Source organism: Leptodactylus fuscus, chromosome 1, assembly GCF_031893055.1.
Source record: "Leptodactylus fuscus isolate aLepFus1 chromosome 1, aLepFus1.hap2, whole genome shotgun sequence".
In the NCBI taxonomy this organism is placed as follows: Eukaryota; Metazoa; Chordata; class Amphibia; order Anura; family Leptodactylidae; genus Leptodactylus; species Leptodactylus fuscus.
The window spans coordinates 86,029,012-86,053,741 of NC_134265.1; the positions used below are offsets into that span (position 1 = coordinate 86,029,012).

At 40.1% G+C, this 24,730-nt stretch overlaps 1 protein-coding gene across 2 annotated transcripts; it reads right to left on the reverse strand.

Moving 5' to 3' along the window:
• Positions 1-22,926, reverse strand: TCN2 (transcobalamin 2). 2 transcript variants are annotated; one of them, XM_075272682.1, is made up of 10 exons: positions 22,807-22,926; positions 17,946-18,019; positions 14,286-14,475; positions 11,517-11,671; positions 8,209-8,364; positions 7,621-7,796; positions 6,498-6,678; positions 5,904-6,084; positions 4,226-4,329; positions 1-1,710 (listed from the first exon to the last, which is right to left on the reverse strand). In XM_075272682.1, exons 2-10 carry the CDS (start codon positions 18,010-18,012, stop codon positions 1,649-1,651), a joined length of 1,272 nt encoding a protein of 423 aa, XP_075128783.1. In that variant the 5' UTR covers positions 18,013-18,019; positions 22,807-22,926; the 3' UTR covers positions 1-1,648. The 2 variants fall into 2 exon arrangements, with proteins under 2 accessions (XP_075128783.1, XP_075128790.1); XM_075272689.1 differs by having other exon boundaries at positions 17,946-18,015; positions 22,807-22,899.
• Between the last annotated feature and the right edge of the window lie 1,804 nt (positions 22,927-24,730).

Below are 24,730 nucleotides of genomic sequence, written 5' to 3' on the forward strand. Positions count from 1 at the left end.
TCATTTCTCAAACATGACGTTGTTTATTTAAAATTCACTTGTATTAACTTGTTACATAATGATAATCACATATATAAAAACTAGTGTTATTCAAGCCATTTACAGTGTTGTCTTCTGAAACGTAAGCGTAGGACTATCACAACTATCCTGTAGTAGACAGCTGTAATGGTGATGTATTGTGGCCACAATATCCAGACTTTCCACTGTACACTTGAACTGAATCAAGCTCACCATAGGGTTCTATATTGATCTATGTAAAGTTCAGTTAATCTACAGGAGGTTCAGGCCTTATGGTTACATTACAGCCATTTGAAATTGTTCTAACACCTATTATAGAACTGTTAACATGTCATACAACCCTGGAATAGGCACAGATAAAGGCCACTGACTGCAAGAGATTATGACACAGTCTGAATGATAATAACCAGCAGACTAATAACTTCAATTATCACTTGTATTATGAACTACAAGCCAAATGCATCGACTTCTTCTCCTAGTACTGTATTTCCCGACTCATCATTATTTAAAGGAATTGTCCAGGATCTGAACGACATGGCTACTTTTTTGTCTGAACAGCGCCACACCTGTTTACAAGTTGTGTCTGGTATTGCTGCTCCGCTTCATAGAAGTAAAAGGGGCTTGGCTGTGATACCTCACACAACCAGTGCACAGGGGTGGCACTGTTTCTGAAAAAAAGCTGCTTAGTTTTCCTATCCCAGACAACACGATTAAGTATATTAGCCATACAGCTATAGGGCTGGCCTACGGTTGTGCTTGGATCTTAATATTATTTGTAAAGCAGAAATATTTTGACATAATATATAAATATATGTATATATTTATTAGATTGTGTCTATGAGGATGTTATGTGGCCTTCGTATGTTAGTAATATTTTAGCACTGTACAGCAGTATTTCAGTTGTTGGGTGTGTATAGCAGGCAGCTGCATGAAAGTTTATTTTAGGACATTGTATGGTGCTGTTATTTGGGCACTATAATCAGACACTATTGTTTTGTGCAATGTATAGCAGTACACCAACAGAACGTACCACATGGGTACCATGCAACATAAAGTCATCTCTGTACAGCTGTAACACATTCCGCTGAATCTTTCAATGCATTCATATGGTCAAAGAGACACTGGTATGTGAAAGTAAAAAGTTTCCTAGTTAAAGGAACAATAATGGAAACGTATTTAACATCTCCAGTTTGGCACTGACTGAGTAAACAAACTCTATACAGGCTTTTATAAAGGCAACATTGACAACTAACATTGACAATCCATCAGTACTCATTGCATTGTGTCTCTACAATTACGATTTTTACACTTTTGTGCTTTTGTGAGACTATGCTGAAAAAATCTGTCATAGTAAAATGATAACACTTACAAAAAGTGTGTTTAAAGCCTTAAAGCCCTGAGTATTGTGTCTGTAAAGTACAGTTCAATAAAATGAGCCTTCATGTATTATGTATTCCATAAAAATATTACTGCGATGATCCACTGATAACGCTTTTACGGTTATTTAGTAAAATTATTTAACAAACATGTAAAATCTGACGTGTGAAGAATCTACAGAAAAAAAAACAAACATTTTTTTTATAATAAACAATGTTTTATAGTGGTCTTGAATTTTAGAACTTTTCATGGATCAGACACTTCCGAGTCGTAGAATGATTGTCTCGCCGCCCTCTGGTCTATAATCAGCAATACCTACAATAAAACACCACCAGTCAGTAAACACAGAACTCCCCAAAATCCCCCATGAGTCCCCATTTATCTCAATGTCCTCAATAATGGAAAATGAAAGCCCTTGTAGCCAATGTTACATAGTAGGAGCTATTGTGCATCCAAATTGTAGTTACGGCTGAGGCCCCACGTTGCAGGAACGCAGCTTTTTTTGTTGTAGATTTTGCTGTGGTTTTTTTGAGTCAAATCCAAGAATGGCTAAAAAAGGAATGGCAAATACAGTCCTATGAAAAAGTTTGGGCACCCCTATTAATCTTAATCATTTTTAGTTCTAAATATTTTGGTGTTTATAACAGCCATTTCAGTTTGATATATCTAATAACTGATGGACACAGTAATATTTCAGGATTGAAATGAGGTTTATTGTACTAACAGAAAATGTGCAATATGCATTAAACCAAAATTTGACCGGTGCAAAAGTATGGGCACCTCAACAGAAAAGTGACATTAATATTTAGTAGATCCTCCTTTTGCAAAGATAACAGCCTCTAGTCGCTTCCTGTAGCTTTTAATCAGTTCCTGGATCCTGGATAAAGGTATTTTGGACAAACAATTCAAGTTCAGTTAAGTTAGATGGTCGCCGAGCATGGACAGCCCGCTTCAAATCATCCCACAGATGTTCAATGATATTCAGGTCTGGGGACTGGGATGGCCATTCCAGAACATTGTAATTGTTCCTCTGCATGAATGCCTGAGGATTTGGAGCGGTGTTTTGGATCATTGTCTTGCTGAAATATCCATCCCCGGCGTAACTTCAACTTCGTCACTGATTCTTGAACATTATTCTCAAGAATCTGCTGATACTGAGTGGAATCCATGCGACTCTCAACTTTAACAAGATTCCCGGTGCCGGCATTGGCCACACAGCCCCAAAGCATGATGGAACCTCCACCAAATATTACAGTGGGTAGCATGTGTTTTTCTTGGAATGCTGTTTCTTTTTGGACGCCATGCATAACGCCTTTTTTTATAACCAAACAACTCAATTTTTGTTTCCAAAATGAAGCTGCCTTGTCCAAATGTGCTTTTTCATACCTCAGGCAACTCTATTTGTGGCGTACGTGCAGAAACGGCTTCTTTCTCATCACTCTCCCATACAGCTTCTATTTGTGCAAAGTGCGCTGTATTGTTGACCGATGCACAGTGACACCATCTGCAGCAAGATGATGCTGCAGCTCTTTGGAGGTGGTCTGTGGATTGTCCTTGACTGTTCTCACCATTCTTCTTCTCTGCCTTTCTGATATTTTTCTTGGCCTGCCACTTCTGGGCTTAACAAGAACTGTCCCTGTGGTCTTCCATTTCCTTACTATGTTCCTCACAGTGGAAACTGACAGGTTAAATCTCTGAGACAACTTTTTGTATCCTTCCCCTGAACAACTATGTTGAACAATCTTTGTTTTCAGATCATTTGAGAGTTCTTTTGAGTAGCCCATGATGCCACTCTTCAGAGGAGATTCAAATAGGAGATCAACTTGCAATTGGCCACCTTAAATACCTTTTCTTATGATTGGATACATCTGGCTATGAAGTTCAAAGCTCACTGAGGTTACAAAACCAATTTTGTGCTTCAGTAAGTCAGTAAAAAGTAGTTAGGGGAATTCAAATCAATAAAATGATAAGGGTGCCCATACTTTTGCACCGGTCAAATTTTGGTTTAATGCATATTGCACATTTTCTGTTAGTACAATAAACCTCATTTCAATCCTGAAATATTACTGTGTCCATCAGTTATTAGATATATCAAACTGAAATGGCTGTTGCAAACACCAAAATATTTAGAACAAAAAATGATTAAGATTAATAGGGGTGCCCAAACTTTTTCATAGGACTGTATATAGGAAGCTCTTATACTTATTTATTATGCATACTTGTATAGCGCCATTATATTCGGCAGCGCTTTTACAGACATCGACTTTCCTATATAGGGAACACAATCTATCAGTATGTCTTTGGCGTGTGGGAGGAAACCGGAGTACTTAGAGGAAACCCACGCAAACACAGGGAGAACATACAAACTCCTTGCAGATGTCATCCTTGGCAGGATTTGAACCCAGGACTCCAGCACTGCAAGGTTGCAGTGCTAACCACTGAGCCACCATGCTGCCCTATACTTCTCCTTTCTGCTCAATGCAGTCCTGGTTTTGGCTCAAAAAACAAAAAAGCTGTGTCTCCACAACGTGGGGCCTCAGCCATAAAGTGACCTATTTTTAGCTAAACTCCCAATATTTCTCAATTCTGTCATTCTTTTACTATACATACAAAAAGAGTCAGACTCTTCACACTCTCATCCCATGAAATATAAGCACCAGTTGTATAAAATAGATGTAATCTCATTTATGAGGAGTCTAAATTAGTAGAAAGGCTTATTAGATTTTCAAGTTTTTTTTGTAATATCATTTTTTTTTGTATTTATTGTCATTTTTTTTATTTCTAAAAAAAACCTGAACAAAGTAATCTAAAGAAAGCTTTGTAGATTTACCTTGTAACAATGGAATATTTGAATCCTTCATAAGCTGCCAGTAACCTTCTACATTATTCACTGAGGTGAGTAAGGGTCCATACATTGTACTTTTGGTTTCGAATCTAAAGGAATAAAAATTGCAATTATTATTACAAGTGATGAGTTATCCAAAACCAATATCTAACACAAAGCAGAGGCAGATTCAGAATACTTCAATATTTTTCTTAAAGTGTCTGAATACTTAACAAAAAAAAAAGCTCCTTTTTTGTTGCACGTTTCTTGCCAAATTCATTAGGAGCACACAGGCCATTAAATGATATATGGATTTAGTATTTTGTACTTGGTGACAGACTCCCTTTGAACCCAACACTATGATATAATAGCTAGATTACTTGTATGTGTACTACTACTGCTGTCTATTTTTACCTTTGGCTATTGTATTGAATTTGTATGGCATTTATCTATACACTGCCTCCCTACCTATCATGTATTTGTAATGTAATTATGTATTATATTATATACTGTTTAATTATTGTTTTTATTATTATGTATTTAGTACAGAGCGTACAATTTATTCTACATGATTATGATTATTTTAGTTTATGGTGCATTGTAGGTCTCATGCTGTTTCATTATTGCTTATTCTAGGCAAAAATGAACAGTCCAAAACACAAGATGGAGCCTTTTTCACTGGATTTTACTTCCCTGTGTCTCTTCTAGGTTACTTATCAGAGGATGTAATGGCTACAATACCCCTTTCATTTTTTGTTAATCAACTGAGATCCATAAACGTACATTTTCCTTCACTGCTACAGAGTTGGTCAAAATACCATCATATAAGACAGAATAGGGACCAACTGCACAGTTGTGTGCAAAACTTGAATTGGTGAGTCCTATTGTTAGGATAGTGTCTCTGGAGCAAATATCAGTATTGGCTGTCAAACAGAGAGCTGTTGAACTAGCTGTTTATCATTCATGCAATGCTGAAAGATAGATCCGAGACATGCAAATGCCTTCACCAGCGCCAGCCACAAAGCTAGATGGACTTGTGCTGAATTTGGGGCCCAAGTTATCACCACACACAAATAAATACTGCATAATGTGAAGTCAATGCAGAACCCATAATAAACTTACAAGGCAGTTAAAACCAGGAGGATAAATCAAGAGTGAACCTGTCCAAGTCAAAAATCAGTCTGAGAGGTAATGCCAGAGCCAAAATCAGGAGACAAGATTTTCAGTAACAAACTAAAGGTCACTCTGAGAGATTATATCAGGGCCAAAGTCAGACGACAACTGGATTTCCAGTAACAAGCCAAAGGTCAATATAGAGAAGTCCAGCACAACTGATCAGGATATGGAAGTTACACTAAGTACAACCAAATAGCAGGCACCTAGCTGAGGAGGAAGATGGTTTAAATATCCCTCCTCAGCTGCTAATTGAACGAGCATAGGAAAGCACTGAAGACTGCAGAAGCGTCACAGGTTTTCACGATGGCAGCCTTAAAACAACAGCAGTTAAACTGAGATTCCTGACATCTATATTAGTTTCATAAGTTCTACTTTAATCTATTCTTGGTTGCCTTTATAATTAACCTTAGTCAAATTCTGCATACTAAAATACATACAGTATGTATGAGGTGCCAACAAGGGCTATATTAGAGTTACTCATATACAGTTAACATACTTTAGAACTTACGAAAATTTTAGAGCATTTTGCTTTTGAGCTGTCTTCAGAATATCTAGAAGTGAGGAATGTGATGGGACCTCAATTATCTCATTGAAATTCTGTCCTTCTACCATCAACCGAACTTGAATAAATTCTTCACCAAGAACAACATCATGGAGGGTGGGTGAGTTGGGGATTAACAAAGGATTGTCTAAAGAAAGAATGAGCAAAAGTGGTTAAAATTAATGATATTTAACTTCAAATACTGGACTTTTCATCAAGATAGGAAATAATAAGCAATAGTTAAAATCAAGATTCTTGATTCAGAATGATAATTATGATTAAATAACCAGAAGCCGGGTACAGTTCACTTTATTGTTACAGTTATGTTGAGATCTTAGCCCCAAAAGACCAGTCTTCGGTCTCCAGAGAGGACTCGGGCACTTGGCTTAATATGCATGACATGGCGGACATTCAGAGTAAGTGCATCTTCCTATAGCCAAAAAATCATTAGATGTTTCAACAGCGACTACCTTACTACTGTGGCAGCTTCAGTCTGACGGGGTGTAAAGCTGAGACAACCCCTTTAATCTAGTTAATTACATTAAACGCCTGTTCACTTACTTGTGATACTGTCACAATCCACATTAACAATATCCAGATAGGATTTTTGAAACAAGACAGGCAATAGCTGGGACATCATCATAGGGTTTGAGAACTTTCCTTCTTTCATTCCATTCGTCAGGGCAGTTATTGCTTTAGAACAGGTATCCTTGTCTTTTCTGCCACCCAAAGCGGAGAGAAACTAATGAAGAAGAGGCAGAGAGGATTACTAATATTGTAGTAAATAGTAATTCACGTAATAAACTCTGTCAGTAGAGTGGTCTAAACTGCTAGACTTAAAAATGTGACTTGTAAGAAATAGTCCTTCAGGATGAAGTTCTTGCTTGGTCTTTTTGTATCTTTTCATTCCCTCTTTACTTAATTTCTATCTACAGATATTTTATTTATATGACTAACAATCTTCTCAGCAGTTTTCTTGAGACAAATGAACCGAAACTCATACACGGGCTAACATTTTCAACCCTTACCCTTTATAGAGACCATGGCCTAGATTTATGTCTAGTTAGACAAGGCCAGATTTACCACAGTGGCTTACCTTGAGAGAGAATTTCATGACAAAATTTTGACATTTAATGACACAAAAAATAAATGTGCAAAATTTACACCAGGGTCTAGTCGTACACACAATGGTAAATCTGGGTCCATGTGTCCATCCCGTAACTTCAAAACACACCTAACACACCTACCTATGCAAATTCACCAAACCCGTGATAAATCAAATATGATTTTTTTTCCAAATTCAAGACATAGGTATATATTTTTTTTACTGGTACACAAAATGAACCGTGCATATGGCCTAGGGTTCGATCGAACCCCGGATAAGAACCACTGCATTAGAGTCAAAGGGAATAAACACGGAAGGGGCTTCATCTGTGTCCATTACTCTACTAAAGTTAATGTCCATTACTGTCATCCTATGATGGGTGACAGCAACAGACATTACTAACGGTAGTGTGAACATGTAGCCTTAGACTAATAAATAATCAAAATTAATCTGTTTTAGTAATGAAAACTCTTGATAGCGCCAACAAATCACAGCTAAAATAATATGCAATCTTTGCCTATACAGAGTCATTCACTTTGTGAGACAACAGCAATATTGCTTCTCTAGGTATACACTCACCTGCATAGCAAGAGGGGTGCTGTAAAGGTTTCCTAGTTCTCCTTCAGTGTTCTGGGATGCCAAAATTTTGTCTTTTATACTTTTGACTGATTTTTTAATATGCAAGATCAGCTCTCGCGGATAATTATTGAATCGCTTCACACACAAAAGTGCAATGCCGGCCATGGCTTCTGTATCTATAACAGCAAAAATGAAGGGATAACTCTACACATTTATCTTACATTGTTCAACATAATAGCAGCCATTTGTATATGTGGCTCTATAAAGGCTTTGTACTATACCATTGCTACCACAAATGTGAAAAGGACTCTAAGTTGGAAGGAGATGTTAAGTGAATCTAAAGGTCTATTAGGAGTTGTCCTGATCCGGTTAGCAATGTGAAATGTGGTACTTCATAGAACTAATCCAATGAAATATAATGTTGGGACAATTTTACATTGACATATCTTTAATACCATGAACAGCCTTATAAACTCATTTCCAATCCCATTACTATACAGTTTTGTAACAGTATAAGGTTCACTGAAAATATCTAAATATTTCAAGTTAGAATATATATTTTCATTGAATAACTTCATTTGTTCCTACCTACTGAAACCGATTCTCCATGTCCAAACTGGTTTTGTTCTTCAGCAAGAATGAGCTTGTGAACCACATGCCTGTCAGCAAACTTGTCATTGATGCACATAGCTATGATACCCAGGCTGTACTGGTAGTAGTTTGATAGTGGCTTTCCATTAAGTGCTGTACAAAAAGAAAAATAACATAATGTTGGTTTTAGAAATAAGTGACATGCTCCAACATATGTCATGGCCCGATTATGTCCCCATATAGTACAATGCCCCATAAAATGGTCCCTGATGTCCCCATATAGTACAATGCTCTCATATAATGGTCCCTTAAGCCCCCTTAAGCCCCCATACAGTACAATGACCTTTTGTCACCCTTGAACCATGAATTCTTCAAGTCTACAAGTCTGCAGTTCCTTGTAGAGTTCTCTTCTTGGATAAGTTATTATCATGTTCTTAAAGTAGTTTTGCCTCTGCTTTGAAGTTTCACCATTACAGTATTAGTTATTGTCTCGTTCTGTGCACTAATAGCCTCTTATGCACAAGCTAAGAAGTCTTAGAGTGTAACAACAGTAATTATCTGAGTGTCTTTTCCCTTATACAATACAATATTGTGTTATTCTTACCCCCACCCCCCACCTCCTGCTTTATGGAGACCAAGTGGTAAGTGCAGATTTCATTCATTCATTCTTTCATTCAGTCATTCATTCATTCATTCATTCTCACTTACTGTTTTTAGCTCTTCAGACCCCCTGCCTTACCTGCACTGGAGTAAAGAAAGGCATGTAATGATAAAATCTGCACTTAATTCACAGATCTGTTAACAATGCAATGAGTGTTTCCATCTGTATTCATGGAGGTGCTCATTGTCTGGGTTTGTCGGGTGCTGCTGACCCTTATAGCTACTAACACTGCCTTAAGAGCCAAATTGCTAACAAACATGTTTGCTGTGGGGAATTTTGCTGTATTGTGCTTTTTTGCTGAGACATATTTCTACATTTTAATGTGGAAGTGTTTTATTTCAGTTCCTACTATGACATTGTATATACAGTTGCTGTTTTAGATTAGGTTTTGTTTTAGGTTAATGTTTTGCTACATGACCTAATTGCAGTTTATTTTATAGAAAAATCAACCAGATGTTCTCCTTCAAGATGTTCTTGTACAGTGCAGAATTTATGGTTCAAGGGTGACCAATAGCCCAAGTTATCTTTAAAGAAGTAGTCCAGTGCATCTCCGCTCCTCTAACCTGATTGTCTATCACGCTCTGGACTTTATGATTATTATTCACATGCCTACAGATCAAAATTTTGCCTCCTTCTTCTGATCTGGCCAGGGCCTACAGCGAATAAAGTCTGCAGTTCCTTGTAGATTTCTCTTCTTAGGTTATCATGTTATTAAAGTAGTTTTGCCTCTGTTTTGAAGTTTCACCACTATTATAATATTAGTTATTGTCTCATTCTGTGCACTAATAGCCTCTTCTGCACAAGCCAAGTAGTCTAAGGGTCCATTCACACGGAGTAAACGCCTGCTCATTTTGGCAAAATACACGTGTAAAGAATAAACGTGTAAAAATAAGACTCCCATTGACCTCAATGACATTTTACACGTGTATTTTGATGTGTATTTTGACGTGTTTTTTTACACGTGTAAAAAAATGTCATTGAAGTCAATGGGAGTCTTATTTTTACACGTGTATTCTTTACACGTGTATTTTGCCAAAATGAGCGCACGTTTACTCCGTGTGAATGGACCCTTAGAGTGTAACAGCAGTAATTATCCGAGTGTCTTTTCTAGCAGCCTTAGCTTACTCCTCCCCTCTCTAATATGTAGAAAAGTGGAGAAGGAAGATTTTTCTTTGATAAAACATAATACAAAGTTTCTTTTATTCACCTGTACTATTAAGTTACTCAAAGTTGTTAATAACTTGAAGTATGCTTTAAGACAGCCCTTTATTAAAGAGGACCTTTCACCGATTTGGGCACAGGTAGTTCTATATACTGCTCTAAAGCTGACAGTGCGTTGAATTCAGCGCACTATCGGCTTTCCCGATCTGTGCCCGGGGTAAAGTGCTATTGGTCCCGGTACCGTAGCGCTTTACAGTCAGAAGGGCGTTTCTGACACTTAGCCAGGGATGCCCTTCTGCCCAGCAGCGCCTATCGCGCTGTACTGTGGAGCGGGGAGGAACTCCCCCCTCCCTCTCCTGATAATGCTCGTCTATGGACGAGCTGTGTGAGCAGAGGGAGGGGACTTTTCTCCCCGCTCCACAGTACAGTGCGATAGGCGCTGCTGGGCAGAAGGGTGTCCCTGGTTAAGTGTCAGAAACGCCCTTCTGACACTAAAGCCCTACGGTACCGGGAACGATAGCGCTTTACACCGGGCACAGATCGGGAAAGCTGACAGTTCGCTGAATTCAGCGCACTGTCAGCTTTCCAGCAGTATATAGAACTGCATGTGCCCGATCTGATGAAAGGTCCTCTTTAAAGGAGTTGTTCAGGCTTTGGATACTAATGATCTTTTGGGTAGATCACTAATTTAAACTTTGTTGGGTCCAGCACCTGACACCATGACCACTCAGCTGTTCACAGCAACTGGTGGAACTACACATTGGAGAGAGCAGGAAACAGGCAGCGTCTTCCATTGTGAAGTAGCCATGCCATTACAGTTCAGCTTCTTATCATATGATTGGGAGATGAGCTGCAATAACAGAATGTATATCCATCTGAGCCCCTGTGTCCATTGTTCTGCTCCATCGGAGGACCAGAATAATGGATACACTGACCTCCATAATGCCAACAGTATCCAGCAACTAGAATTGACTATAGAAGAATGCATTGCATGACCGTTCTTTTCAACTGACACTGTCGGATGAAAAAAATCAGAATTGCAGCAATTTATTCTAATTCGTTCATTTTCAGCAATCACTGTGATGGAGACTCCAACACAAATGTGAAGCAACTGTAACTCAGCATGGTGACCACACAATGAAAGCTAGCTGCTCTAGACTCTGCCCACAGTGTAGTACCAGATCCTGCTTTGAACCCCTAGCAACTGATATTGATTTCCATAGGATTAGACAACAGTACCAAAAAGCTATAACCCCTTTAAATTTAATGTTTACTTTTTCACATTGGTAATAGGAGTATGGGACAATGTATATGTTCTTTAAATATATGCAGTGATCATCCACAATGTGAATAAAATGTGATCAATGTGGCAAAAAGTAATGTAAGGGTCATCTCCTTAGATGATATTCAGCTATACTGCTATGCATACAGTATTCATTGGTCAGATATACAGTAAACGACAGGACTCATGATACATAATTACCTATATTTTCTTTCTCTTTGTGAAGGTGATATTTCAGATGTGTTAGTAACTTGTTTTTTACGGATCGGATTGTGTTGTCACATGAAACCTTCTGTGCCATCAGCTGCAGGGATATGAGTCCTGTCTTTGGCTCATTTTCTTTGATGCCCAATCTACTATATTTGGAAACAATAATAATAATATGTTCAGTTTATAGACGGTCAATAAAATAATCCAAAAGTCATCTAGGAACAAAATATCTGAATAAATATAGTAAAATGGTCACAATCCTGACCTTTTCTAGGCACTAAAGTTGTTAAACAGGTGCTATGTCTTAAAAGGGCCCGTCTGCTGACATATTCCTTTTGAAGAGAACTTACCTTGTTAAAAATGCATAGTATGGCACCATGGTATAGAGCAGGAGAAGCTGAGCAGACTGATATATAGATTTGTAGAAGAATATTCAGTATAACGTGTATTTTATTAACAAATCTCTGTTCATTCTAGGCTTAGTTGTCAAGACAGCTTTATCTGTATTACTATGCCTACAGAGAAAGCTGTCAGTCAGTAAGCAGGGCCACCTATATCACTGTTTAGCCTAGAATGAGCAGAAGTCCAAAGGGGCTTCCAACCCTACAAGATTCAGTAGGTCACCAGTAGAAGATTGGCAGGGGTTCATGGTGTCTGACTGCCACCGATTTTTTACTGATGACCTATCCAAATCGGAAAAGCTATTTAAAGAAACCGCAGTGTCCGGACAAACACTGTGGACTCTACAATGAAGACCAAGCATGGTGCAGTACAACATGCAGTGGCTGTTCTTGGTATTGTAGTTCACCTCCATTCAAGTGAATGATACTAAGCTGCAAACAGGCCATGTGACCAATGAACGTGATATCACATTGAAGGGGAAGCAGCACTCACAGAGCACTGCTGTTGTGTAAGGCAGCTGATCAGCATAGGTTTGCGGTGTCAGATCACCACTAACTTTCAACTGTTACCTCTAAGGAGTAATCATAAATTTTAGAAGGCCGGAAAACGAATTTAAAGAGGATCTTTCACTACCTCCATCAACTCTAACTCTTTGCATCCTTCAATAGGTGCAGGTGCTTTGGTGCTGTTAGAATGTTTTCTCTAGCCCCCACCATTCCTTAACATCTTTTGTGTCAGTTTCAGCCCAATTATGCTCTTTGATATCAGATAGATGGTCCTTGTCTGTTTGCTACAGCCAAGGACCTCCCATCTGACAGTATAGACTGTGCCAAAAGTAACAAAAGTGATTACTTGAGAATGATGAGTGCTATAAAGAAAAAAACGTAATCTCAGCAGAGAGGCGTTTCTTGAAGGATGTAAAGAGGTGGAGATGGTGAAAGGAACAGATGGAGAAAAAGACATACAACTGCAAAGCTGATAAATGATCACTTTAGTCATTTTAATACAACACAAGTTTAAAGCTCTAAAATTAAAGGTCACCCCTCTGGTAGCCCTTTGGGTAACTGGTAAAGCCCTTCTTTAGCTAAAGGGATAACATTCATTACGGAGTTAAAATATAGGTAGTTTCTTAACACATAATATAATATTTAGTAATATTTTAAGAAGGTGTAGGTATGAAAGCTTTACATTTATACACCAAAAATCAGAGATAATACAATCAATATAATCAATCCTTACTGCTGTCCCCACAATCCAGTACTGTATACAGATAGGTTAGGGTCACCTGCAACCAGCACTGCAGATTACTGAGTATTTTCCCAGTATCATTATCCCCTAAAGTTCTGGGTGTGCCACAGTAACTCGATGGCTGGTTCATGCACTGTACTGTATGGGGAATTACACAGCCATGGAGCATCATACACATGTGCAAGATTTTAGTTAAGGAGCTGTGATACAGATATAGTACCCAGAGCTGCCATCACAAAATTCTGCGCCAAATATTGGCAGAATTTGTGGGTCCCCTCCACACCGATGAATCTTACAGTTTCCTGTCCTGTGATCTCCACACAGTATATATAATGCTCCCTAGTGCTCCCTACATAGTATAATACTCCACATGGTATATAATGTTCCACAGTGGCCACACTTGATATAAAAAGCTCCCCAGAATCACCCCACATTATAATGTGCTCCACAGAGCACGTCCTCCACCACTGTATAATGCTCCACAGTGGCCCCACACAGTTAAGTATGCTTCCCAGAGGCACCCCGCCCAGTATAATACTTCACAGTGGCCCCAAACAGTATATTATGCTGCTAAGAGCCCCCAACATAGCTCCACAGCAGCATCACACACTATAATAGACTCCAACCATACTGCATCAGTATAATGCTTCAAGTGTAGCCCCACACAGTATAATAAGCTCCCAAGAGCCCTGAGCCGCTCTCGGCGAACCCTTCAAATTTAGATTTGACAAATATTTGAGAGGTTTGGCACCCCTTTGATTCAGTGTTATTATCATAATATGGGGTCCCTACAGTTCCCAGAGTATAATAAGTAGAGGCCCGGGGGAGGGGGGAGGTAATGGAAAATAGCAAGCACTTGAAAAAAACATTTTAATGATAGGATCCCAATAAGCCCAGAATGAACAGTGTTCTCCAGAAACTTTTTCCAGAATCCTCTTTCTTTCTGCCTGCAGATTACACTACATTTTCAATGTGACAGATCCCTTTTAAACTTCTTTTTTTCGTAAAGTTAGAATATCAACTTACATACCCCAATGGTGACTTTCTAACTATTATAGCAATAGAACATGTCTAACATATAAATGCAGTATATAAAAACACATATGATACCTGGTGGAAATAGCCTCCATTGACGGTTTCAACTTCTGAAAATACTCATCCTCTTTTTCCAGATTATGATCTTCAGAAAGACGCAGCCCAACATAGACACTGGGATTGGCATCGTTTGAAGTGTCAAGTGTTGACCTCAATAGTTTAAGATTCAATGACTTTATTAAGTGTTTATTTTCCTCGGGAATTTCTGCAAAAAAATAAATCACAAATGTGCCACAAATGTTATTGGCAATGTATACAATATAACCTACACTAATAAATTCAGACATGAGTTTTTACCTACTCACCAATTAAATGTTATTGGGAATCTGTCACCACCTTTATGCTATAGTAGTTTTGTGCAATGTTCATTTTATTAGTTGATGTGCTTGCTCATTCTGACAAACTTTTGGCTGCTGATTGACAGCTTTCTCCCTTTAACTGTGCATAGAGAGAAAGCTGTCAATCAGAAGCTGCAGGTTGGGGTCAGCCTGAAGGTGATAATTACCAAGGACTCTGAGAAGACTCCTAGAGCTACAGTGCCAGGCAAGTGCTGCACCTACTAAAGTGTAAATTGCTCAAAAGCTACACAGATGACAGACATAAGAGACACATAGAGAAATCCAGCGAGTTTGTCGCTACCTTATTGTGCTCTCAGACAGGGCAGCAGACATGTCCACTACACGTCTGTTTTTTTATTACACGCCTATGGGATTCGATGTGTAAATACATATGTCAATGAATAACATCAGTTTAAAAACAGGACATGTCCTATATGTGTCCATTTTCTGGTCTGATGGACCAAATACAAGTCTATGGGTTAGTTTTCTAACATCTGTTTTTTGGGTAATGTTCAGTTTTGGTGATGATATGAGACGCTATTCTAAGCCTTAAAGGGGTTGGCCACTTTCAGACCAATATTGACAAACAAATGTACAATAAAAATATATACAATTTTCCAATATACTTTATCAATTCCTCAAGGTTTTCTAGATTTCTGAAAGACAGCAAGCTTTCTGTTACTTCTAGAGGATAAAACTCTGACCATGGTCATGTGATGAGCACACGGGTGCACAGCTGATTACCAGGCAGACGTCTGATTATTGTGTTGTGACTATAACGAGCGGCAACTGTGTGCTCATCACATGACCATGGACCGTAAATCACATGACCATGGTCAGACTTTTATTCTCTAGAAGTAACAAAATGAATGACAGCAAGCTGACATGGGTTCACACCAGCGTCTGGACTCCGTTAATCAGGTTTCAGTCTTCTGCATGCAGAAGACGGAAATCTGTCATGCCGAGTCCGGCCGTGAGCGCCGGTGAGCGCTTCGATCTCTCCGCGGCAAAAACATTTTATTTTAACCCCTTCCCGCCGATGGCATTTTTTGATTTTCGTTTTTGACTCCCCTCCTTCTAAACCCCATAACTTTTTTATTTCTCCGCTCCCAGAGTCATATGAGGTCTTAATTTTTGCGGGACAAATTTTTCTTCATGATGCCACCATTAATTATTCTATTTAATGTACTGGGAAGCAGGGAAAAAAATTCAGAATGGGGTGGATTTGAAGAAAAAATGCATTTCTGCGACTTTCTTACGGGCTTTGGTTTTATGGCGTTCACTGTGCAGCCCAAATGACATGTCCCCTATATTCTGTGTTTCGGTACGGTTCCAGGGATACCAAATTTATATGGTTTTATTTACATTTTGACCCCTAAAAAAAATTCCAAAACTGTGTTAAAAAAATTTTTTTCTAAAAGTCGCCATATTCCGACGGCTGTAACTTTTTTATACGTAAGTGTACGGGGATGCATAGGGCGTCTTTTTTTGCGGGGTCAGGTGTACTTTTTAGTTCTACCATTTTCGGGAAATGTTATTTCTTTGATCACTTTTTATTCAAATTTTTATCAGAATCAAAACAGTGAAAAAACGGCGGCTTGGCACTTTCGACTATTTTTCCCGCTACGGCGTTTACCGAACAGGAAAAATATTTTTATAGATTTGTAGAGCGGGCGATTTCGGATGCGGGGATACCTAACATGTATATGTTTCACAGTTTTTAACTACTTTTATATGTGTTCTAGGGAAAGGGGGGTGATTTGAACTTTTAATTCTTTTTATATATTTTTATATTTTTTTTAACTTTTTTTTTATTTTTTATTTTGCATTTATTAGACCCCCTAGGGGTGTTGAACCCCAGGGGGTCTGATCACTAATGCAATGCATTACAATGCATTGCAAAAAAGCATCCTTTCTTTTGCAGGCTGCATAGACCAGCCTGCAAAAGAGAGGATTTGCAGACAAGCCTGGGAGCCTGTACAAGGCTCCCAGCTGTCATGGCAACGGGACGGCAGCCCTGGAGCATGCTCCAGGAGCCGGCGATCCCGGCCAAAATGGCGGCGCCCATGCGCCGCCGGGAAAATGGCGCCTCCGGCGGACCGGGGACCGATCGGAGGCATTAGAGCCGGTTGTCTACTGCTTAAGGCTGCATTCACACAGAGTAACGCCAGGCGTCATTTGTGTGTAATTTGTGTGTCTTTTACGGCCGTCATAAAACGTTTACATAGAGTTCTATAGGAAAAGAAGGCCGTCATTTACGGCCGTCATTTACGGCCGTCATTACAATGACGGCTGTAAATGACGGCCGTCTTTTCCTATAGAACTCTATGTAAACGTTTTATGACGGCCGTAAAAGACACACAAATTACACACAAATGACGCCTGGCGTTACTCTGTGTGAATGCAGCCTAAAGCAGTAGACACCCGGTGGCTATGGCGGCCGCCCGGCTCCCGGGCGGTCGCCATAGTTACAGACCCGACATGCGCATGCGATATTACGGCGCATGTCGGGAAGGGGTTAAACAGAACACAGAGTACTGCATGTCCGACTCTGTGTCCGGTTTAAAAAAAATGGTTTCGCCGTGGAGAGCATAAAACGCTCACCGGCGCTCACAGCCGGACACTTTTCAAACCCATTCAAATGAATGGGTATGAAAGAGTCCTGCAGGTTTCTGTCTCCTGCCCAGTTTTGTGCAGGAAACGGAAACCTGCATAACGGAGACCGGGCGCAGATGTGAACGAGCCCTGAAATCTACAAAACCATGAGGAATTGATACAGAAAGTATATTGGAAAATTGTATATCTTTTTATTGTACATTTATTTGTCAATATTGGTCTGAAAGTGGTCAACCCCTTTAAGCTCTGTTGCCACCTACTGCAGATATTATTATTTATTTCTCTTGCTTATGTAGCACCGACATATTCTAGTTTGCAGATGTGCCCTCTCACTGTCCCCTGCAAGGCTCACAATCTAACTCATTTATTTCTATTACTTGTATAGTACCAACATATCCACAGAGCTTTCCATATCAGTACGTCTTTGGAGTGTGGGACAAAACTGGTCTACCCAGAGGAAATCAATGCAAACACAGTGAGTACATACTAACTCTCCGCAGATGTCCTTGGTCGGATCGAAAGTCACCAATGAGCCATTGTGCAAATATTTAAAAATCTTATATCAAAAACTTGTATCAAAAACACACTGCTCCTTAAGTCTTATGAGTGCGAACTGTATGCATTTTTCTCATAAAAGTTAAAAGTCACCTTCTGCTAATTTAACTAAGATGTGGAGGAAATTCTTCCCAAAAGTGTTTCTTTATGTAATAATTTTACTTACCACATAATTTCACTGGTACAATAAAGGCTTGTACCAAAATAATCAGGACTTGCCAGTTTGGAGCCATTATCTATCTGTAATAGAAAACCAATATCATATCATTAGAGATATTCATATTGTGATCTGTGACATAAGAACATATCATATACCATATGTGCAGACAGCCAGACAGGGGCACAATAAACAAGGACATCCACCAGTAACATAAAAAAATTGCAGTATCTACAAGACTGCATGTACTGATTATTTTTGATATATGGTATTTCAGAAGAAGGGCCACAATAAAGTCTCCACCACCCCACAATTCACACTGAACGGCTCCACACTGGAGAAAACCAACAGCTACACCTACCTGGGGCTGGAGCTCAGCCAATCAGGAAGCTTCAAAGCAGCAATAGAAACCCTGAAAGCAAAAGCCTGCAGAACCTTCTACGCCATCAGAAGACAACTGTACCACCTCAAACCACCGGTGAGGGTCTGGCTGAAGATATTTGACGCTGTCATCTCCCCGATCCTTCTCTATGGCAGTGAGGTTTGGGGCCCAGCCACCTACCCAGACCAGTCAAAGTGGGATTCCAGCCCAACAGAGAACTTCCACCTGGAGTTCTGCAAATACCTGCTCCATGTCCATCGCAACACCACCAACATAGCCTGCAGGGCAGAGCTAGGCAGACTCCCCCTGTGGCTCACCATACAGAAGAGGGCGCTAGCTTTCCAGGCACACATCCAGGGGAGCAAGTCTGACTCCTACCACCACCAAGCTTGGCTAAGCCACCTGAGCAAACCAGACACTCACCAACCAAACAACAGCCAACCACCAAACCAAAAACACCAACAGATGATAACCAAGGCCGAAATAAAGGCGACCACAGAGGCAAATAGAGAGCGGTACATTGAAGAATGGAGAAACGAAATACATAACTCCAATAAACTCACCGTGTACCAATCCCTACAAAGGGACTACACCATGGCCACCTACCTGGAGAGAATACGCCACCCCAAGCACAGACAGACCCTGAGCCGGTATAGACTGAGCGCCCACAACCTAGAGATAGAGACGGGGCGACACAGGCAGACGTACGAGCCACGGGAGAACAGACTGTGCCAGCACTGTCACCAGGGGGCCCTAGAAGACGAGACCCACTTCCTGCTACACTGCACCAAATACTCAGCTGTGAGGGCCGTCTACTACCAAAGACTATCTGCCCACATCCCAGACTTCATATCTGCAGACGAGAAGAGGAAACTCTACATCCTACTAGGAGAAGAAGAGGCCACTGTGGAGATCGCTGCCCAATACGTGTCCAGCTGTCACCAAATAAGAGGAAGATGAGACTCCATGGACTGTTATATTTATCTATTTATCCCAATACACCCACCCCACCTCCCCATATAGCGGTCACCAACGAAGAGGAAGATGAGACTCCACGGACTGTTATACCCCAGACCAACCGCCCCGCCCCCCCATATAGCGGTCACTAACTAAGAGGAAGATGAGACTCCATGGACTGTTATATCCCAAACCAACCCACCCCACCCCCCCATACCCACCACTCACCCACCCGAATCCACCCCCCCCCCCCCCCACACACACACACACACACTTTACTAGCTTTGGCAATGCCAAATATCTATTCGGACGTGCCAATAAAGCTTTTTTGATTTGATTTATACAGAAATTGTAACACTGGATAAGGTTACAGAAGCAATAGAGATAAGCTTTATGACAATCATCTTGTTCTTGAGAAATCAATTTTGGATTTAGAGAGACATGAAGGCCCTTTTTTGCCCCACCATGCCTTCACCAGACAAAAAAATGGACCCAATTCTATAGGAGGTATACAGGGAAAAGACTAATAACAGCTTGTACATTGCAAGTTTTCAGGGCTTTTTGTATCACCTGAATACACTATAATATAAACGTCAATGGGAGTTGAGCACCACCACATAGGGCATGGAGCCCACTGATTCTGGCTCTGCAATGTGTATAGTACAGGGAAGGAGGTGCACCTGAGAGCATCCCACCCATGAGATGCTTATGGCCTATCCTATATGACTTAAACACAAGAAAAATGGCCGCTTACCCAGTATTGGAAGCGGCCATTTTCTCAATGCCTTTGGGCATGCGCAATTGGCTTGCCCTAGGCCTAGAAGTTAGAAGACACCGCCGGAAGAAGATGCGGTGAAGACCTTGTTCCAGAAGAAGATGGAGGCGGTGCTGGAGAGTTCTCTAGCAGCAATGGGGAAGCCCCAGTGCTGTTTGAGCACTGAGGCCCGCCCCCAGTGCTGCGAGAGAACTCATTTACATACCGACAAAAATCGGAATTTAAAGTGAACGGCGGTGCGGAGAAGACAATGAAAGGTAGGAGAAGAATAGTCTTTCTCAAGGCTATTCCGACGTGTTAGCTAGAAAAAAAAGGGTTTGAAAGATAGGATCCCTTTAAAGCCTAGTTAAAGATCTACTTTGGAATGCAAGAGAAGGACAATAACCAAAGGACAGGTAGATGAGTTCAAGTGGGGAACTATGACCATAAATACAGGTGATTTTTCTGTAAATCTTACTAGTTTCATCCTTAGATAATAATTTCAGTTGTATAGGTCGCTTGCAGTCAGCAGAACACAGAGAGGCACAGTCAGCAAATATGAGGGGGAAGCTGAGGCAGAACCTGCAGTATGTGCAATAAATTGCTTCCAACTATCTTGTAAGAGACCTTTGACATCCTGCAGTGAGCTGGACTGTGAAGGTTCAGGAAACTTCAAATATTAAGTTGACACGAGATACATTGCTTATTGTCTTTAAACCCAAATGTAGTGAATGTGCTGACTATGTAAAGCATGTTGAAAATAGCCAGGAATATGAAGGCCTGTTCCTCCGTTCACGTATTCAGGACTTGATGAGGATTTTCACACTTAGCGTGAAATAAAAGTGAATTAAATACATGTGGAATATTGACCACACGGATTTTAAAATCTGTGGCATGTTGTGAATACTGTACAGAAAAGCTGCAGATTAGCCTCATTGAATGACTGGCTGCCTATGTGTAGATACACTTAGGCCTCATGCACACAACCCTGTTTTTCACAGTTAGCACCATGACGCACACACATGACCATGTATTTTCACAATGTATGGGGCCATGAGCAAAACTCAGGACATGTCCTACTCCTGTTCATTTTGCTGCCCTTGCTCACTAACATCAGTGAATGGGGCAGCGGAGGCACAGCGACACATGGATGTCATCCATCTGCCGTCCAAGCTGTTTAATCATGGCCTGGCTACATGCACATGGTTGTGTGCATATAGCATAAGGGTAAGTTCACATGGGGTTTTTGGTCAGGATTTTGAGGCCGTAAAATCCTGACCAAAAAGACGGCTCCCATTGAAATCAATGGGAGCCAGTCAGTTCTTTTTTCCAGGAGCCATTTGTTCCGGCTCCTGGAAATAAGAAGCGACATGCTCATTCTTTCAGGCTGATTCGCCTCTCGACAGCTGCCGGAAGACACTCCCTCCCGACTAGGCCCCTTCATTTGGGACTAACCCGAGCGGAGTGCGTGACTGAATGCCGATGCACTGCACTGGTATCTAGCGGTGGCGGCCTCCAACTCAGGCTCTGGACCAAAAAACCCTGTGTGAATTTACCCTAAGGGTATGTTTACACATGATAGATACATAGCAGATACAAACCCTTAAAAAGAAAAAATCTGTTCCATACATTTGACATGTGCTACAGTTGCATGTGACTGTACACATTGCACTGTTATCACAGGGTCAGTTCATACTACCGTTATGTGTTCTGTTCATAATGGAACCTAAAAGGCTGCTCTGCTGGATCTGTCCTACTATGTATACCACCCATGTTTAACAGACATCATTGCTTTATCATGAGCCCCTTTAGGTTTAATTGTGGTTTCTGTCTTTGTGACAGGAGGAATTAGCACTCTATGCTATTTTTTCCAGCAAATCTACCATGGCTGACAACAGTGTGAACACAGCCTTAACAAAAGGTCCACCAGAATTAAAATATTAAATAGGATTAAATAGGATCTTATGACCACAGTAAAGCCATATGGGGCCCTTGCAGGTCTGTACTGAGGAGGGTCAGGCATCCCATGTACCCCTGTACATAGATGCTCAATGAAGACTCTTTCTATGGAGTTTTCTCCCCTAGTAGCAGAGCTTCTAGTGTCATGAAGTGTTTTGCATCAGACATGCCATATAGAATTTGAGAAAAATCCTTAGTATGAAATCAGAAACACAGAGATACAGCAGTCTATGCATTCCTTATCAGGGTCCCGTACAAGTTGGCCATGTGTCCTAACATAGAATCATCAGAGGTATACTTGTTGCTTCTAAAGTATGAATATAAACATGTACAATAATAGGGTGCTGTGGATTATGTGCACGGAAGTGAACATAATCTACATTGTTTGCATTTTTCACTCTTAGATGTGTTCTCCAATCTGTAATTAAGATCATGCAACTATTCTAGCCCAATATAATTTACCGTTACCTGGATTACACTACTATAATCCAGCAAATCTACATTCACTACATTTTATTAGCATTCCTAGGTCTACCTCCTACAAAGACTGTACTGTTATGTTAACAGCTTCACTTGCTTATAATATACATTCCTCTTAATGTAACAATATGATGCATATATAATCTGTAAACTATCCGTATATAAATGAAGAAGGCACATACAAAGAAGAAGTAAAAATGAGTAGAGTAAATGGTATAGATCGTCTATATGAAGAAATACAAATACCACTATGCTATAAGAAACAAAGGCCTGATTCCACAATACATGCATACACTCACAATGACCTATGATCGCATGAGATATCAGCTCACACTTACCTAGTACTACACCACAGATCCACACTAGGAAGCCCTTTGGATCAGTGCACTGCAGAATGCTGTACCCTGCTTGTTTTCCTGTCCTGCTGATCACATGACCTCCCCCCTCCTGCCCTCCTACTGAGCAGAGGAAGAGATTTAAGGTGGAACTGTAAATGCAGCACAATACCTATGGTGTTCTCTGTTGTTACCTAGATTTATCCCTCAGTAGCCATGCCTCTAACCTCAACGACTGAAGGCATAAATGTATAAATGTTCAATCCAGGAGTGTAATAAAATTTAGGCTTGATTTCGCTTAAAATCATCAGAGAGCAAAATCCGCAAATCTCTGGTTTCAGTAGAAAATCCGGCGGACCTCATTATAGTCTATGTTAGCCACTTTTTAAAGAGGACCTTTCACCATCTGGGGCACATGCGGTTTAATACACCGCTAGAAAGCTGACAGTGAATTCAGCATGCTGAATTCACTCTGGGGAATACTGTGAATACTCTGGGGAATGCTGAAAAGACCCCAGAGTATAATAATTGTTATGGGTGTCCACAGTGGAGCATAATACTGTGTGCAGGGGCCACTAGGGGACATAATACTGTGTGCAGGGGCCACTAGGGGACATAATACTGTGTGCAGGGGCCATTATGGGGCATAATACTGTGTTCAGGGGCCACTATGAGACATAATACTGTGTGCAGAGGCCACTATGAAACATAATACTGTGTGCAGCTTGCAAATGGTGGGGACCAAGTGGTAAAAGCACAAGTGTTCACATATTTAACACCTATTTTTTGGATAGGTCATGAGTGTTGAATATAGCATAGCCCCTTTAACCCCTTAAGGACAGAGCCCAAAAGTGCCTTAAGGACCAGGCCTCTTTTTTTCAAAATTGACATGTCACTTTAAATGGCAATAACTTTGAGATGCTTTAACTTACGCAAGTGATTTTGAGAATCTTTTGATTTTGATATCTTTTCGTAACACATTATACTTCATGTTGATGGTAAACACTAATCAATATTTTTGTATTTATTTATAAAAATAATAGGAAATTTGCTGGAAATTTGGAAAAAATTGCAATTTTCAAAATGTGAAATTCTCTGCTTTTGAGGCAGATAGTCATACCATCCAAATACATGAATAAATATTATCTACCATATCTCTGCTTTATATTGGCCTCCTCTTTTGATTGTCTTTTAATTTATTTTGGACGTTACAAGGCTTACAAGAAAATCTCCCAAACTAATTTTTTAGGGACCACTTTAGTTCTGGAAGGAATTATAAAGACCTATATAATAGAAACCCCAACAAATCACCCTATTTTCAAAACTGCACCCCTCAAATTATTCAAAACAGCCTTTGGGATGTTTGTTAACCGTTTAAGCATTTTATAAGAATAAAAATAATATGGAGGTGAAATTTAGACATTTCTTTTTTTTTCAATAATTCATTAATTTAGACATAAAATTAACACATTCACAAAGGGTTAAAGTAGAAAATGCATCTGACAGTTTATCGTGCAATTTCTCCCGTGCACAGAAATCCCCCACATGTGAGTATAAACTGATGTTTGGGCACACGGCAGTGCATGGAATGGAAGGAGCGACACTGGGCTTTTGAACAGCAGATTTTGCTGGAATAGTTTTCAGGCGCCATGCCTCATTTGCAGAGCCCCTAGAGTACCAAAACAATGGATACCCCATAAAAGTGACCCCATTTTAGAAACTACACCCCTCACAGAATTCATCAAGGGGTATAGTGAGCATTTTGAACCTACAGATGTTTCACAGATTTTACTAACATTGGGATATGTAAATGAAAAATGACAAAAATGTCACTTTATCCCCAAAGTTTTAATTTTCACAAGGAGTTAAAGGAGAAAAAGTCCCCCACAGTTTGTTAAATAATTTCTCCTGAACACGGTGTCGGGGG

Excerpts from the sequence above, each read along its gene's own strand:
- TCN2 (XM_075272682.1), bottom strand. The coding sequence starts at position 18,012 with ATGGCTCCAAACTGGCAAGTCCTGATTATTTTGGTACAAGCCTTTATT. Across the intron at positions 11,672-14,285 it reads ATGGAGGCTATTTCCACCAG|TAGATTGGGCATCAAAGAAA; the intron begins GTATCATATGTG and ends TTCCAAATATAG. Across the intron at positions 6,679-7,620 it reads GCACCCCTCTTGCTATGCAG|TTTCTCTCCGCTTTGGGTGG; the intron begins GTGAGTGTATAC and ends CTTCTTCATTAG.